Here is a 19,328-nt window from a genome sequence, read left to right on the forward strand (position 1 = left end):
ACGGCGTGGAAGCCATCAGACACACCGTTCCAATGGGAAAAGTCAAGACATAGGAATAATATGAACATGTCTTTTTAAATTGTTGACAAATGGTTTACGTTGTTGTTTTTATTGTACGCTATGTTTACTTTTCGTTTATTTACTTTTTGTGCAGGAAATAATGTGTGTAAATAAGTGAAGAAAAAAAAAAAACGACAGCAAGAAAAAGTGGTATTCAACTATAAAACAATTACCTTTCAGGGTTGCCATATATACTTTATGAACGAAAAGAAAGGACAAAACTTGAGAAAAACTTAATATTTTGAAACATGCCTATATATGTCAAGGAAGTACGGAGAGTATTTCATTTTAACATGTTAAAATGCACCAACACAAAAATGAACTAATTAAAAATCATTTACCTTAACCTGGTCGAACTTTCAATAACCATGAAAACGTTAAATAATAACAAGTAAAAAAGCAGCTAAGTTCGACCGGGCCGAACTTTTAATACCCTCCACCATTTGAAAGGAACTTGAAAAATTCTTAAAAAATTCCAAAAACTAAACTCATAGGCTGTAGTACCCATTACGAACTTCAAATACGAAATTTGAAATAGTTCTGGTAAATAATGTTGCTAAAATCATGAATATACCGAATATCGGAATGTACCGTTATATGGGGACTATACAAAGACGTGGACCAGCATACGAAATTTTATACTACTATAAGTTGTAGTATTCATTAAGATCTTCCAATACGAAATTTAAAACGATTCCGGTAAATAATGTCGCTAAAATCATGAAAATACCGAATATGGGGAGGTACCGAATATGGACAGGTACCGTTATATGGGGACTATACGAAGACATAGACTTGTATACAAAAATTTTTTGCCATAGGTTAGAGTACCCAGTAAGTTCTTCCAATTCGAAGTTTGAAACGATTACGGTGAAAAGTTTTCCTGAAATCATCAGAATACCGACTATCGGGAGGTACCGTTATATGGAGGCTATACGAAGACATGTACCTGCATACAAACATTTTTGTCATAGGCTGTAGAATCCATTACGAACTTCAAATACCAAATTTAAAACAATTCCGATGAATAATGTCGCTAAAATCATCAAAATACCGAAAATAGGGGTGTACCATTATTTGGGAACTATAGCAAAACATGGACCTACATGACCCATTTTCAATAACAAAAGTCCTGCAGACATAATATACATTTGAGTAAAATTTGATCAACCTACTTCATTTTGTTCGGAAGCTACTACCTACTTCATTTTGTTCAGCATACCAGCCAATCAGGAGCTGGCAATAATGCTACTACTTCTTTATTCAGTCATATTTGTCTATTAAAAACTTGTAAAGGGGAAAACCATATTTACGAGGGAATGGGTTTCTAGTAAAAAGTTACAAACAAAGTTTTTAACTTGGAGACTTTTGAATACCAAAATCGATTATTCAAAAATCTAGTTAGCTATCTCCGCTTTTCTCAAGAATCTGAAACTTACCAAGCCTAGAGATCAAAATATTGCTAAATATTTAAACTTTAAAAAAACTTTAAAATTACACTAAACAAATTCTCATCTGAAACATATCACAATAAATAGTTCTTCCACTGAATTAAACTAATTCTCGACGGCAAAAACAAACAAACAAACAGATAGACAAACAAACCAACTATTCGCATCACCTGAAGCCTTTAGTATCTGACACAACACACACTCAAAACTTTGCTGAAAGCTGTTACCAAGAAAACATGTTTCATAACTACGCACTACTACCTGAAGGAGCGGCTTAAGAAAATCGCATTAACAACTCGGAACATTTCTTTAAGCCTCTTGAAACAAGTACGCCCCCAAGTGAATGATAGTCATGACTGTAAACTTACATTCGCGCTCTTTGACATACATACCCAATTTGCAATGGGGGGGACGCACAACAGTGTTTAATGGGTTGGTTGGTGGAGAAATTTGAATTAAGTTTCTGAATATGTAAACAACTACTTTAATATACTTTTAAGCCACTAAATAAATCATAGAAATATTATATATATATATATATATATATATATATATATATATATATATATATATATATATATATATATATATATATATATATATATATATATATATATATATATATATATATATTTATATATATATATATATATATATATATATATATATATATATATATATATATATATATATATATATTTATATATATATATATATATATATATATATATATATATATATATATATATATATATATATATATATATATATATATATATATATATATATATATATATATATATATATATATATATATATATATATATATATATATATATATATATTTCAAATTTCACGTCAGATTATTTCTTTCCATTACACCCCAATATCTTCATGTGTGTATCCAGTGCTATGGTTATGTAGCTCACGTTTAAAGTTGCCCGTTCACAAAGCACATTAAACGTATTTGATGGATGAGACCTTATGTTTGGAAGAACAAAAATCTTCAAAACAAAACACCGTCACAACTTCAGTGAAAACAAAAACCAAAATAATACAGGAAGTTTGGGTTAACATACGAGTGTACATAGCTATGCCTCATGTGTATAAACTACCTGACAAAACTACCGACAAATTCTCTAGATACTAAGGCAATGCGTTAACTTTTTGAAAACAGTTTTTTGGAAGAGTTTAAAAAGGGCGATTCAACACTAAACATACACACACACATTTTCAGTAATAAAGATAGGTACAAAAGAGGTTTAATATAATATAGCCCTTTAAATTGATTCGAAATACTTTTTCAAACAAATATAAATACAATAGTCAAAATGTTGTCCCAAAATTGGGCATTTCATTTGTACTAATTTAACGATGAGGAATCTTTTATTTTGAATAAGAAAATGTGGAAGAAGAAAAAACTACTTTTCTTTTTATACCCTACACCACATATTGTCTTTGTACATTTGTTTGTAACATGGAGAAGAAAGCGAGATAGACCCATGGTTACTTTTGAGGACAAACCCTACTAAATTGGTGAGAATCGGCTCACATTTAGATATATGTAGCTCCCATATATATCTTCAATCCATACATATCTTCGAGTTAATTGTGCACCAATAGACAATATCAGTTCAAATGACCTGAATTTTGTCACATCCGACCGAATTCAGTTTAGAAGCAAGTACATCAAAAATCGGTTCAGATATAGCTATAGCTCCCATATATATGTTTCATCCGATTTGAAATGTTTAAAAATCATAAATGTTTAATATTTTTTCAAAATCGGTTCAGATTTCGTATATACCTTTATACGATTTCAGGTTTTTTGTGCACCAAATGGCTTATACCAGCACAAATGGACTGAATTTTGGCAATTCCGATTTAATTTATCCTAAAATCAAGTGCTCCAAATTTTGGTTAGAATCGGTTCAAATAAAGCTATAGCTCCCATATATATGTTTCATCCGATTTGGTGTTAAGTCCCTCATATGAGTAATATCTACTCCACAACAATGATATTTGATACCTCTGCCAAATGCTATCGAGATCTGTTCAGATTTTTATATAGCTTCGATATACATCTTCATCCGATTTTAGGGTTAACCCTATCATATAGGAAATATCAGCCCAAATTGAATACATTTTTCATAATCAACCGGATTTTACCATTTGGTGAAACTCAGTCCGGCACATCTATTGATCTAAGAAATATCACTATACAATAATGTTATTTGGTTCATAGTTGTTCTGTTGTTGTCCCGAGTTTTGACCTCTCCTTACTGGTTTATTCTTAGGATAAAGTTGATAATGTATTTTTGTAAAATATTCTAAATATTAATAATTGTATGTTTTGTTCTTAAAAAGTGAGCCTTTTAAAAGTTTCTGCATATTAATAGTGAGCAGATTAAATTTAAACGAGATGGTCAAAATAGCCATCCTTCATGCGAAGCCATTTTAACCGCATCAAAACAGTGAAACTACTTCAGATTGCAAGAATATCAATTTTGTTTTCGCTTGAATTGTCATTTCATCTCGTTTTACTCCAAATATGCATTTGCATACATAATTTAATTTTGTTTTTTTATTTAACTTTTTAACGGCATACCCCAATATACTTGCACGAAAACGTTTCGCGTTTTTTGTCTTCCAAATAACAAAAGACTATCTTTGGAATACAAAAGATTCTGACGACCTTTTGTTTGTTGCATAATCCAAGGACTGTGAACAGATTTGTTTGTTATGATGTCTTTTTTGTTAACAAAATGCCAAAAATGTCTTCCCCGAACATTTCATAGCTCTTAATAGATCTTTTATTAAATTAGTTTTTTTTCTCAATTCCGTTTCATTAATATTTCAGGTTGAAGGTCATAACTATGCAACACATTTTTATGTCTGATAATCAAAAATATTGAACTGTTTTTATTTTGAGCTTCAACCTAAAGAATGAGTCACAGATATAAGTACATTTCAAAGAAAAAAACATAGAATCAGAAAATGAGAATATATAATGGAATTTAATAAATTTAATTGACGTTTTTTAAATTGAAAAGAACATTGAGTTATGTTTAAACTCTACGCAACTCTGTGGTACAACGAATTATGTATTTGTACCTTTATTCCCAACGTGAAGAAGGATATGGAATAGACCCATATTTTTTCATAGAAACACGTTCTGAGTTCATTTATGCATGTCCATCCGCCTGTCCATACTTTATAACAATCTAAAGTACAGGTTGTATTTATTGTCAATTCCAGATAAAATTTCAGGACAAAGCCTTTTGATTCTGGAAACTGGTTCAAATTACGATATAGGTCCAATATAATTCTCTCCCAAACTTCAAACATTTGGATGCATTTTTGCATCACACAACCAAACTCAATTTAGAAAAACTCTAAAAACTTGATTTCAATCGTATTCGAAATAGTTATGACTCACTGTATATATGTTTCATCCGATTTCATACATAACAAGTACAAATACAGTTGAGTTCCATCTTGTTTATACCTTCCACCATTTCGAATGAAACACTTTTAAAAATATGGCTATATGTTCCGAGCGGTACAAACTTCAAATACCAAATTTAACAAGTATAAAAGCTGAAAGTTCTGCCGGGACGAACAATGTATACCCTCCACCATTTGGAAATAAAATTATAAAATTACTCTGTTAAAACTATATTAGGACGAAGTGAACCTACATAGGCAATTTTTACCATTAGTAGTATCCATTGCGAACTTCAAATACCAAATTTGAAACATTTCCGGTGTAAAATGTCGCAAAAATCATAAAAATACCGAATATAGGGAGGTAACGTTATATAGCGGCTATACGAAGGCACACAATTTTCTGTCTTGGACTCTACGAATTTCAAATTGCAAATTTAAAACAATTTCGGTGAATATTGTCGCTAAAATCATCAAAATACTTAATATCGGGAGGTACCATTATATGGGAGCTATTAGAAGACATGGACCTGCACAGACAATTTGAAACATTTCCAGTGAATAATGTCGTTTAAATCACCAAAATACCGAAAATAGGGAGGTAACATTATATGGGGGCTATACCAAAACGAACTACAATACCAAAAGTCCTGCAGACAGAATATATATTTGAGTAAAATTTTATCAACCTACTTCATTTTGTTCGGAAGCTAGAGTGATTTCCACAGACGGACGGACATCGACTAAATCGACATAGAATTTTATGCTGATAAAGAATATATATACTTTGTGGGGTCTAAAATGTATATTTCGGGGTGTTACAAACGGAACGACAAACTTAATATACCCTCCATACTATGGTAGAGGGTATTAAAAGGTTTTAATAATACATTTTGTATGTAAAACATCAAAATGCCAAATACTGAACACACACTCCAAATCCAACTCTGAGTAAATTCCGTTGTAATGGAATCACTTGTGACCATTCTTCTCCATTTTGAGTTTCAGTGATTTTTTTTAAACCAATTTTAAAATATTATTAAGTTTTTTATTTTTATTTTTTTTTTTTTTTTTTTTGAAGAAAAGATTTGTAAATTTTGCGTTTTGTTTTTTTTACAAAATTTTGTGTTTTGTGTATTTTTGTGGCAGAAAATTTATTTAATTTTGACAAATCAGACGATTGCCTGCAATTTTCTGGAGGGATGCATCTATTTACCCTTTACAGTTTCTTGCAGAAGAAAATAGAACTGACTCACTATCTCAGAAAAAAGTTGCCGGACAATTCCTGCATTGAATTTACCACAGAATATGTAAAATATAGAACTTGATGTATACAAAACTTGTTTCTCCCCCTGTCTCTCTCTCTTTCTCTATAATCATTGCTCACAGTTCATAAAGCATTTGAACTTACGGAGCATGGAAAAATTGAAAAGGGGGCCGAAATACATGCCTATATTTCCATTGGATCACACTGAAACCGATGACTAAATTCGTAATAATACATAATACCATACTCACTTTAAATTTTCTCACACACTCTCAACAATCCATCTATTTTATCGATAGCCTCTCACGACTGATATTTTTGGATTTTTTTTTTCAATTCAATAATTCCTTTATTATTCAATTAATAAATTGTCTAAAAATAAAAACGTGTATTACAAGTTTTACAATCTGACCAATTGTGAACGACCGTTCATACATATTTACGTGTAGTGCCTTGTAATAGCAGATTAGTCCAATTAATTTTTGTATTTTTCGCAACAACAACAACGAACAACAATTGTAGTAATTGCAATTGTAAAGCAATATACAATAAAAATAATAATAACAACAACAACAACAAGTTCTTGGCAACAAATAACAAATAAATTTAATTAGACAACACCATCATGAAACAGCTAACGCGATTAATCAGTTACAAAACGAAAAAATCAAAAACAAATATCAAAACATACAATCCATTCGATACTGGCGGTGGTGGTGCTGGTGGTGGTAGTGTCTCTACCACACCAACGAACATCAAACGAGAAGGTGACAAAAACAAAAACACACTCGACAATGGAGATGACGAAATATCCCATTCGCCGGGCAGATCGAAAACGTCGTCCAAAACGCGTCGCCTGGAACCAGTGGTGCACAAATACCATAAAACGAATGAAGCGACATCGACAACGACAACAAAGCCCCTGAATGCAACAAACTTGGCCAAAATGAAAATGAAAGGTGGCGGCCATAAGTTGTTGTTTTTTAAAAAGCCTAGTCATGGAACTACGTCATCTTCACGCTCTCCAGCGACAGCTAGCACTGCTGGTGTTGCTGCTGCAACAAAGTCACCATCATCGAAATGCAACACCACGTCGAGCAACGCTATCAGCAGCAAGAGTATTAATTACACATCGCTAAATCGCATGCGCAACAACAGCAATGCCAGCAGTTGTGCATCACATTCCATTGAATGCCGTCAAGCCGCCGGCCGACGTCGACGTAAATGGCAGTTTCTTTTGTGGAAATGTTGTCGCAATCGCAAACGGAAATCACACCAACAGCGTTTCAAACAGCACCCATCGTCATCGTCACGCCAAAATAAGTCTCAACGGCATTGTTGGGCTTCTTTGAGAAAATTCTGGTTAAGATGTCGTCACCGACGTTCTGCCTCGAGCTATCCATATGTTGGCGATGACGACGATGATGATATTGATGCAAAATTCGCCGCCTATATTATGGAAATGAAGGAAAGGGAGGCCAAAGAGGACAAGGAAGCTGAAATGCAAAAGACTCAGCAAGAGGCTGTGACAGATCATGGGAAATCTCCAAAAAGTATGACAACAACTAATAATTCACTTTTACCCAGCAATTCCACTAACCCACTGAGAATCTCATCTAATTCAGCACTTTCCACGAAATCTTTAACACCACCATCCCCTGCTGCATCTGAACTAACCCAAAATGTTTGTTCCTCTCTAATGCCAACAGCCGCTGGAGGTAATAAGGTCTCATTTGCCCATGACTGTGGTCCTGGTGCTACAGCGAGTTGTCATAATCTTATACAACGGCGTCATAGCCAACACCAAATACGTGGCAACGGTGCTGGTGGTAAATCACGTCGTGCCTGGACCTGGGACGATAGTTTACGTTCCAATTCCGATCGTTTTTTGGAAACTTTGGAAGAGGATGCTGGGGATTTTGTTATGATCAAAGAATGCATTATTGAAACTGCCTCCACATCGGTAAATAGTTCAAGGGCAAGTGTTGCCAGAACACGACCAGCATTACAGGATTTTTTGTCAATGGGTGGGGAAAGGATATCTAATGTTGTTGACAAGGACAATGATGATGTTGTTGATGGATTGGATGTCGTTGGTGATTTCGTTATCGTCCATGGAGGTATGGTGACAATGGTCAGCATTAATTTTATTGATTTCGTGTTATGGTTTTAAGTTTAGGTAAAGAGTTGGGAAAATTGAAAAAAAAATGATTATTGAAAATAAAGGCACACTAAATTAACGGAGCATTTAAATTTAATATTAGGCTTATGTTGGCGTTGAAATTGTATATTTTGATGGATGCAATAGTAGCAGATAATTCAAAACGTACCTCAACATTTTTTTTTTTTCATTTTCTTATTCGTCTCCTTCTTTCCTAAGAAACACCTTACCATGCATCATTTAGAATGATTTCAATTGTGAAATACTAAAACTACAAATACTTACATATGTTAACATGAACTATTGCCAGAAGGTTCAATTTCAGACTAGCATGACAAATCATTAACGTGAGGATGAAAATGTAAATTTAGATAAGCACTTTTACTCAGGCAGTTTGGTTGAACAGCAACTAAACAATAAACATACACACACACAAATTCATGTACATATCTATGTTATTATTAGACAATGACAATCATTGTTAAATGTATATTGACCTCTCTCCGACTCTTCTCTTTCTGGTTAATACGTGTGTTTTTTATGAAATTGGTATTAAATGCTAGCTATAATTAAGTATAATGAATCAAACGGCATTGCATTGTGCATAACATGACGCTGTCACTTTTTATAGTTCGGTGGGGGTTGGGGACATATTTTTTATTTGTTAAACATTCACTTTTACCATTTGCAATTTCAAGTAATACTAATTTATATTTCTACTTTCCTTTTTTTGTATTTTGTTGTTACAGAAGAAGCCAAAGCTGCTGCCGAAGAGTTAAGCCGGTCACCTGTTATGGGTCAGCGCAACTATGATCCCGCATCTAGTCCATTGCAATCACGTGGCTCCGGTTCCAGCGAAAACTGGCCGCAACAATCCGATGAAGACATTGATCGTTTGGTGGCAATGCACCAGAATCGCAGCAGTTTAAGTTCATTAGGTGTAAGTATTTACTACGAAGCTATGACAGAATCAGATAACAATAGCAACAGCAAATGAAGATAATAGCCATACGATAATGCACTTCAGTTAAGAGTTTGTTTCTTTTTTTGCAAGTTTCAATGTAAGAACAAATTTTAGGTTTGTTTTTATTTGCCACACAAATTTCAACGGAAATTATCGCTTTTGATAAAACAGACGTGACTTTGAAGTATTTGCATCAACAAAACTCACCAACTTTGACACATACATATATATGAGATTTTTTTATTTTATTGAGATTTTCCTCTTGATAATCTAGCCATAGATAAAGCCGACCAAGCAAAGATCATTAGCTAATTAACATTGAGATAATAACACTGGTTTACAAAAAATTGCACCTTGTGATTTAATTGTTTGGAATTATATTTAATTGATATTAGGCAAATTAGTTTCACAGTTCTCCTCTATTTTTAGCTGGTTTGTTAATGGAAATGCTACATAGGTAAAAATAGTAAAACAGGGTTCATTTTTCATACCCTCCACCATAGTATGTAGGGTATATTAAGTTTGTCATACCGTTTGTAACGCCTCGAAACATACATTTTAGACCCAACAAAATATATATTATTGATCAGGACAAAATTGTATGTCGATTCTCTCTAGCTTCCGAACGAAATGAAGTAGATTGATAATTTACTCAATATGTATTATGTCTTCAGGACTTTTGGTATTGAAAATGGTCCATGTGGGTCCACGTTTTGTTATAACATATAACGGTACCTCCCGATATTGGGTATTTTGACGATTTTAGCGACATTATTTACCGGAATTGTTTAAAATTTGGTATTTGAAGTTCGCAATGGATACTACAGTCTATGACAGAAAATTGTGTGTGCAGATTCACGTCTTCGTATAGCACCTCCCTATATTCGGTATTTTGATGATTTTAGCTACATTATTCACCGATTTTTTTCAAGTTTCGCATTTGAATATTGTAATGGCTTGTGATAAAAGTTACAGGTTCACGTCGGCGACATTCGGTATTTTTAAGATTTTAACAAAATTTTTAACGGATTTTATTTTTTTTGAAAATTGCCAATTTCGTTCCAAATGGTGGAGGGTATTCAATGATCGGCGCGTCCGAACTTACATATTTTTTATTTGTTTTGTTTACTAAAACAAAAATTGCTACGGTATCCTCAACAAAAATGCCAACACTGTTCTTTAATTAGTACTGATATAATAGTCATTTTAATGAAAAATGTATGAAAATAAGTTAGCTGTTTCAAAACCGGATTTGAAATCTCAAAATTTGGATAATCTCTTAGCGTTTCACGAGAGATGCGATATTTTTAAAAAAAAAATGAATATTTGTCGGGAAGGTAATGTTGACACTCTAGAACTCGATCCGACACACTATCATCCGTTAAATAAATACTGTATATTCTTCCTTAGGCATAAAGTTCTATGTCGATTCTCAGCATAAAATTGTATGCCTTTTAAAATCACGAAGAAATCACGTTATAAAGTATGTGATTACTTTTTCTGCAAGAATTTTCCGATTACTTCTTTCTTAGAGAATAGGTTGGTTAAGAAAGAATTTTCAACGAAAGTCCCTACAATAAGAATAGAATAATATTTGGAAAAATTGATGAATAGTATTCCTCCACATAGACATATTCCTAGACGAGTCAAGACGATTTACCCGCATATCATGGTATGGTATTTTGTGGGCCCGAGCATGACTAATTTTGGTATTTTGTGTAGGAGACTATTTAGTGTTTGTCAAGGGTTTCTCCTAATTGGGGCATATACACCTCTCTTAGTCTTAGTAATAATGTCAAACTTGTAGGTTAAAACCAATCCACTAAAATTTTAAATTGAAAGCGTCCAATTTTGGAAACATACAAATCAAAATATTACTATACTATTATTTTAATTCTAACCATAAATTGTCCAATTAATTTTTATTGCAGCTACGTTCGGATTCCATGGCTAGTGTCTATTCTGGAGCTGGTGAAGGACGTTATGGTACTGTGGTGGTAAAGGGTCAAGTTGAGTTTGCCATGCAATACAATTATAAATTGGGAGCTTTGGAAATTCATGTGGTACGCTGTAAAGATTTGGCTGCCGTGGATGCAAAGCGCAACCGCAGTGATCCCTATGTTAAGGTAAATAAAATTAACTCCTCAATAAAGTATTTTGTTTTAATTTAAACATAAAATCCTCTTTTTAGGTTTATTTGTTACCTGATAAATCCAAGGCTGGTAAACGCAAAACCAAAGTTAAAAAACACACCTTGAATCCCATATTCGATGAAGTTCTTCGCTTCCATATGCCCATCTCAAGTTTGGAGTCACGTACCCTATGGCTAACTGTGTGGCATTCGGATATGTTTGGTCGCAATGATTTCCTCGGCGAAGTTAGTGTAAATTTACAAGGCAGAGTTTTTGACAATCCCCAGTCGCAGTGGTATTTGTTGCAGGAAAGGGTAAGTTATGATTGTGACTTTGTTTTGAATGAACTTGTTTTTAAAATCGTTTCTTCCTCTTCAGAGTGAGCCATTTGATGAAGTTGCCACCTACAGAGGTGATATTGTGGTGGGCCTAAAATATGTACCGCCAGAGGGTACGAAAACTAATTTCATGCGTTCCAGTACCTCCTCCTCTGGTGGTGGTCTACGCAAATTCGGTAGCATAAAATCGGTGGCCATTTCAAAATCAGATCGTTCCGCCAAAGGTGGCCAGTTACATGTTTTAGTTAAGGAGGCCAAACATTTGACTCCCATTAAACCGAATGGTACTTGTGATGCTTTTTGTAAAAGGTAAGTTTACTCATGCTTTTCTTAAGAAGAGCTTGTTTTAATGTTAATTTTCTTTTTATTGCAGTTATTTATTGCCCGATCGCACCCGTAGTTCTAAGCAAAAAACCCCCATTGTTAAACGTTCCACAAATCCCAATTGGACCTACACAATTGTTTATGAGGATGTGACCTTAGAAGATTTATCCGAACGGGCGTTAGAATTGACCGTTTGGGATCATGATCGTTTGGCAAGCAATGAATTTTTGGGTGGTGTACGTTTTTCGTTGGGAACTGGTAAGTGATGTTAAATAATTCTTGTCTATGATTTTTTTCTACAACAAAATAAAGCTTCTTGGTGGCCCCGTGCTATAATTGTCTAATTTGGTTCAATTTGGTCTATATAAAATTTAGTGGAAATCTATTCAGATTAAGATATACATAGCTCCCATATATTAGTTGTATTCGATTTTAAAATCTCAAGAATTTTATTTTTCCATAAAGAAATCCAATGATCCAGTGAAACCATAATTATTTCTCTCTGATTCAATGCACTTTTAGAGCTATCAAGTTTGAAGGCAAATGATGTCAATAGAATATTTTTCATTCCATTACAATCGATGTTATGAAAAAATGTGTGGAAGTCTCTCACCTTTTTTACTGTTTACGAAATCTAAATGTTTCATATAAATATTTAAGAGCTTCAGAGGTCTAGAAAATGCTGATTGCTTACGTGTCATGTGACACGTATTTATTTTTTATATAAAAAATTAATAACCCTACTTTTTCCACAGGAAATTCCCTATTATTCCCTCCACCTTGGAAAGGAGGGTATATAAACTTTGTCATTCTGTTTATAACATCCCCAAATATTCGTCGTAGACCCCATAAAGTAATATATATACTTATACATAATAAGCATAAATGTCAAAGTCGATTTAACGATGCCCGTCTGTCTGTCGAAATCACGATATAGACCCATTGTTTGAGGAAAATTTGGCAGAACTATTTGTATTGTGTATAGGATAATGTTATAGCCGCCTTATAACTGTACCACCCGACATTCGGTATTTTGATTATGTTCGACACATTTTTCCCAGGATCTGCCTAAAAGTAGGTATTTGTAGGTCATAATGGGTCCTAGTTCGTGTGGCGAAACATTGTATGTATAGGTCCACGCTTTGGTATAGCCCCCAAATAGCGGTACGTTCCGATATTCCGTATTTTGATGTTTTTCTTTACATTTTTTCACAGATATGTCTGAAAATTAGTATTTATTGGTCATGATAGGTTCTAGCTACGGTAGCGAAACATTGCATATATAGGTCCGCGTTTCGGTATAGCTCCCATATAACGGTACCTACCAATATTCGGTATTTGTCAAAAAATTGGTATTTGTAGGTTCTAATGGGTCTTGCTTCGTTGGCGAAACATTGTATGTATAGGTCCACGTTTTTGTATAGCCTCATATAGCGGTACCTCCCGATGTTCGGAACATTGATATTTTTTTTCCAATTTTCTTCGTGGATTTGTCTAAAAATTGATATTTGTAGGTTCTAATGGGTTCTAGCTCCGTTGGCGAAACATTGTATGTCCGCGCTTTGGTATAGACCACATATAGCGGTACCTTCCGATATTCAGTATTTCTGCCACATTTTCCCACAAATATGTCTATTTGTGGGGCATAATGGGTTCTAATGTTTCCTTAACCCTAAGGTGGAAGGCATTAAAGTTCGGCCAGGCCGAACTTTTTGTTTTTTACTTGTTTTTATTTTATATTTTACGATATTATCTTTCTTTGTTATAGTAAAGTAAACAAATTTTATTATTTTTCCGTTTCAGGCAAGAGTTATGGTCGTATTGTCGATTGGATGGATGCCTCCGGAAAAGAATTATCCCTGTGGCAAAATATGCTGGATCGTCCCAATTTCTGGGTCGAAGGCAGTGTTGTTCTAAGATCCTCATTGGACGGTATAAGAGCCATACCTTAAGGATTGTAATTTAAAAAAAATCAACCAATTGTAGTTTTAATTGTTCTCCTCCCCCATAAACATGAAAGCAGTTAGATTTTTGATACGCATCTGATAAAAGAAAAATGCGTCGAGAGTGTTTTTTTATAAATAATTATACGACAAATTGAATAATTTATTCACATAAAATATATTTAAAATTATGACGACAAAAGTATTTTGAAATCAAGCAAAAAGAAACAAAAAAACTAAATTCTAGTTGTATTTGATATGAAACAAATATTTATTTCATGACAATTATTCACAAGCATTATTAGCATTACGACAAAGAAAAAAACATATTTCTGAAAAACATATAGAAAAAAATCTAAATAAAATATATGCAATTATTGATATAATAAAGCATTGCATCAATTTACAGTAAAAATGTTAATTATAATAAAATTATAAATATAACTTTACAATAATAATATTAATAATAATACTAGACTACCACTACTATTACAACTACTTACGCATATACATAATATATGATAAAACAAATAATTAAATAGTTCTACTTCTAAGTTCTATTTTAAGGCATATTCTAAACTAAGACAAGATTATCTTGAATAAAAAAAAAAAAAACAAAACGATAATAAACCCAAAATGAAAAACAGATTTTTTACATTTAAAGAAAACCAAACAAAATCAACTAAATCTTGAAAAAATCTCTACAGCAAAAAAAAAAAAAACAAATATTTTCTTCCACCTATGGTCTATGTGAATCTTCTAAACATATCATTATTTCATACACAACAAAAGTCTTTCTGGTGAATATAAAAACGCCTTAACTGCAAAAAGGTATTTTGGTGTAGTATAAAACAAAAACACAAACAATCTAAAAAAAAAACAAAAATGACATTTGAAAGAATTGTTAAATTTATATCAGCAGTATTCTTATATAGGACAACTGGAGAAAAATTAATAAAGAAAAAACATTTCATACAAACAAAAGAAAACAAAACTGGAAATTGATAAAATTTCTAAAAAAAAAAAACAATTGCAATATACCACTATACATTCTAAAGTAATATGAATAAAAAAATAAACAATTATATTTTTACGATAATCTAAAGAATATCATTAATGATTAATAAAAACAAATTATACTATATAACAAACTTTTTTCTGTTTTATTTGTTTTAATTGTGTTGAGTACTCTTTTAATTTATTTTTCCTCTTGTGTTATTTATACACTTTAACACTAATAGTCAAATTTAAAATTAAAGTTAATAAAGTCTTTCTGAAAAACATGCTGAAAAGTTAATCGCCAAGTTCCAAACAAATTTTTTTAGGGATCAGCAAAAGGACTTGTAGCACTTGTATGAAAAAATCACTTATTTGAAATGTGAGGATAAATTTTATTATACACTATGTACAAATTGCATTGGAACACACATCATAGCGCATTACCAGGCTGAGAAAGGTGTATAAAAATGATAAAAAAATAAACAAAAAGAGATTAAAATCCAGAAATTTTCCTTCATGTTATATTTTTAATCTATGCCAAAACTATTTCATTCCCCTTTGTCTGTTCTGCTTTCGATATTTCTTGAAATAATTGATAATGAAAATACTTTGTTTTTTTTTTCAGAACAATGAATACGAACTCTGTGTTCGTTGCGACTCAAGTTAAGTATATCTAAAAAAAAAATTAATCATTTTGAATTTGTTCGAAATAAATTTATTGTTTCTTAACTTTGGTACATCCTGACACGTTTTCGCATATTCTCCTTTCTCCGAAGTAACGTGAAACTGAAAATGAAGATAAAATGCATATTTTATAGAAGAAAACCAAATATTTTAAATACACTATTAGTTTGGAAAATCCTTTTGAGCTTTTAGAGGGTGAGATAACAAGACTGCGAAAAAGTCTAACGCCATAATTTTTACATTTTTTTTTTTTAATTTTATTGAATGAAAGCAAAAAATGTCGGAGTAGCATCGAATTTTAGAATACGTTTAGATTTGTTCAAATTGGTAACCTTTCGCCCGAATTATGGCCTTTAATCGGCCTATAAAACCGTCACACGCTGCCCGAATGTTGCTCTGAGGTATTTTGCCCCATTCCCATCGAAGCGTTTGCTTGAGGTGATCGACACTTTGGTATTTTTAAGTGCCATCCTTGCTTTCCAAAATACTCCAGACACAATATTCCAACAGATCGGTATCCTGGGTCCTGTTGGAATGTCCAAAGTCTGCGACCGAAATGTTTGCGTGCCCAAGGCTTTAATACACCCACCAGAATATTTTCGCGATAACATTCGGCATTTATTCTGATACCACGGTCGATTAATACGAGCGGAGAGGGTCCATCGGCTGTTATGATGGCCCACACAATCACCATGACCGGCGCTTGAGTTCTGATGGTCAACCGAAGGTGCACATTTTCTTTGGGAAGCAAACACGATCATTTTGTTTGATTACAAACTGCTAGATAACGAATGTTTTCTAATCGGAGAAAACCAATTTCGGCAGTTCGCCTCTTTCGGCTAAGCGAAGCAACTCTTAAGCTCTTTTGTGTCTATTTTCTCTCAGTTGCGGTGTAAGTTCTTGCACTTTTTGGAATTTCAATGGCTTTACGCCGAACTCATTTTTCAATATTTGCCGAATGGAATATTGCGATATGTTCAGCTCACGAGCCATTTTTCGGCCACTGCGATATGAGTATCGATCAAGTCGCTTCTTTACTTTTCGAACCATTTCTGCTCATGTTGCTGTTTTCTTCCGTCCACTTCCTTGACGTCGGGCTACGTTACCAGTGTCACGGTAAAGAGCGATGGTACAAGACGCAAAAGATTTATTCACATTTAAATGCTGGAGTGCTCCAACGATAGCCACATGTGGTTTTCCAGCCAAATATAAAGAAATCACACTATAATGCTTGAATTCTATCACGAATAACTTTTTTCTGGAAAATTCTCACCAAAATGCTTTTGTACGCTTGTAAACAATATAATGAGCTGTCACTGGTATAATTTTAACAGCTGTCGGACGAGTGGCTTTTTTCATCTCACCCTGTATATCGACTAATACGGAGTAATATGAAACTGAAAATGAAGATAACATCTATATTTTAGAGAAGATACCCAAATATTTTAAATAAGTTATTAGTTGAGAAAATTCTTCTGAGCTTTTATATTAAAAAATACGTTCGAATTGATAAATTGTACTATATACTCAATTTCGTTTTATTTACAACTGGGTAAATTATTATTATTTTTGGAAACAATGGAAACAAAACATATTAAAAATTCTTTCAAAATCCTCTCCACATTCACTCTGTGGTATTAAATCTATAAAAATAAATCACAATTAAAAAGTGTTGTTTTGCAAAACAAAAATTCAAAACAAATTTATAAAATGATTCTTATGAATGCTTTTATAATGATAAAACAAAAAATAGAGTTATTTGTCTAAGAAAATATGAAAAGAAATTATATTACGCCTAGTGATAATTGCATACCACAAACAATTCATACATAACAATATATTCGTTTCACACAATCATAATGAAATTTGTATATATATCCGTATATACAATGTAACCGAAACATATACCATATACACATACATACTTGCTGAATCACTTGTTGCCTAAATACCGCTTCAATTTTATACTTGAAAATATTTTCCTACAACCGCAAATTTCCAAATAATTAAGTCAGCCAACCAACCAATTTGTGGTCTATCACAAACTGGCAACCCGAGACGTCTTGAGAAACGTACAACAGAGATAATCTGAATAGAATTGTTTCCTACAATTTAGAAAATATTAAGGCTAACACACACTAATTGATGTGTGTATGCTCGCTCACACACACATATACACACACATGGATTCCATGAGTACTCGTATGTGCATATTTCAATTGCTTTTGGCCAAAATGGTATTTAGAACAAAAACCAAATAAACATATTAAACTCATAAATAATGTAGTATTTACACAAAATAAATTCATATTTGAAAATTAAAATAGACAACCACACACACACAAACATAAATTCATTGCATACAATTATATTAGTCATAATAGTTGAATATATTTGGGGTTATTTAAATCCACCACAACAACAATATAATATAGTTGAGTTGATATTTGTATTGAAAAGCGTTAAATAATATTGTATTTATTCAAATGGTAAAAACCATACCATAGCAAAGGCAACCAAATAAATCCTACAAAAAATATTTAATAATTAATAATGATATATTCTCAAATATAGTTTAAAAAAATATATAAAATTAATAAATTCTACAACCACAACTTTTGATACATTGTATTTCATATCAAAGATAGAAAAGAAATAAAGAAAAATATTTTGTAGATATACCTAATTGATACTTGACACAATATGAGGCTGCGTTTACATGAACACTCTTTAATATGATTGTTATATAATGTCAACAAATGATTAAATGTAAACGCTGTCTTAGTAATGTAAATTATAAAACAATACACAAATTAAATAGGGTGAAGCAATGTTTATGCTATATTTAAAAGAATTGTCATTCAAACATGATATCATTTATCGTCTCACAAAAGACCATTTCAGTTTCACTACGAACCTTATTGTTTAATATTATTATTGTATACCCTACAACACTATACGGTTGGTGTATTATAAGATTAATTGGCCAAATAGTATGTAACACCTGGAAATATAGGTCCCCGAAACAGGAAACTATATATGGATCTTCCTATCTTCCCTAGATCAGTCGTTCTAGCTATTTATGTCCTACTCTTTTTGGAGATGATCACAAAATATTTAGGCGGTGAAATGGACCAAAAACAGACGCGGAATTTAGCATGGGACGTTTTTGTATAGCCCCCATATAACCGTACCTCCCGATATTCGGTATTTTCATGATTTTAGCGGCTTTATTTACCGGAATTATTTCAAATTTCATGTTTAAAGTTCGTAATGGGTACTACAGCCCACGACGAAAATTTTTGTATGCAGGTCCACGTCTTCGTATAGCCCCCATATAACGGTACCTCCCGATATTCGGCAATATTATGATGATTTTAGCAATATTATTCACCACATCTTCGTATAGCCCCCATATAACCTCCTGATATTTGGTATATTGATGATTTCAGAAACATTATGTACAGACATTTTTTCAAATCTCATATTTGAAGTTCGTAATGGGTGCTACAGTCTATGACAAAACTTTTTCTATGCAGGTCCATGTCTTCGTATAGC

At 32.6% G+C, this 19,328-nt stretch overlaps 1 protein-coding gene across 3 annotated transcripts in view; it reads left to right on the top strand.

Annotated features, from left to right (window-relative positions):
• LOC101895136 (uncharacterized) overlaps positions 1-14,973 on the top strand; it is a 208,830-nt gene extending 193,857 nt beyond the window's left edge. For all 3 annotated transcript variants that reach the window (XM_059126609.1, XM_059126610.1, XM_005181261.4), the window contains 6 exons: positions 9,136-9,326; positions 11,282-11,476; positions 11,542-11,796; positions 11,861-12,129; positions 12,194-12,402; positions 13,948-14,973. In XM_059126609.1, coding sequence (XP_058982592.1) covers positions 9,136-9,326; positions 11,282-11,476; positions 11,542-11,796; positions 11,861-12,129; positions 12,194-12,402; positions 13,948-14,096 — 1,268 coding nt within the window. In that variant the 3' untranslated portion in view covers positions 14,097-14,973. The remainder of the gene's footprint in view (positions 1-9,135; positions 9,327-11,281; positions 11,477-11,541; positions 11,797-11,860; positions 12,130-12,193; positions 12,403-13,947) is intronic.
• The last annotated feature ends 4,355 nt before the right edge of the window (positions 14,974-19,328 follow it).

The sequence above is a fragment of the Musca domestica genome, unplaced genomic scaffold, assembly GCF_030504385.1.
Source record: "Musca domestica strain aabys unplaced genomic scaffold, Musca_domestica.polishedcontigs.V.1.1 4, whole genome shotgun sequence".
Classification (NCBI taxonomy): Eukaryota; Metazoa; Arthropoda; class Insecta; order Diptera; family Muscidae; genus Musca; species Musca domestica.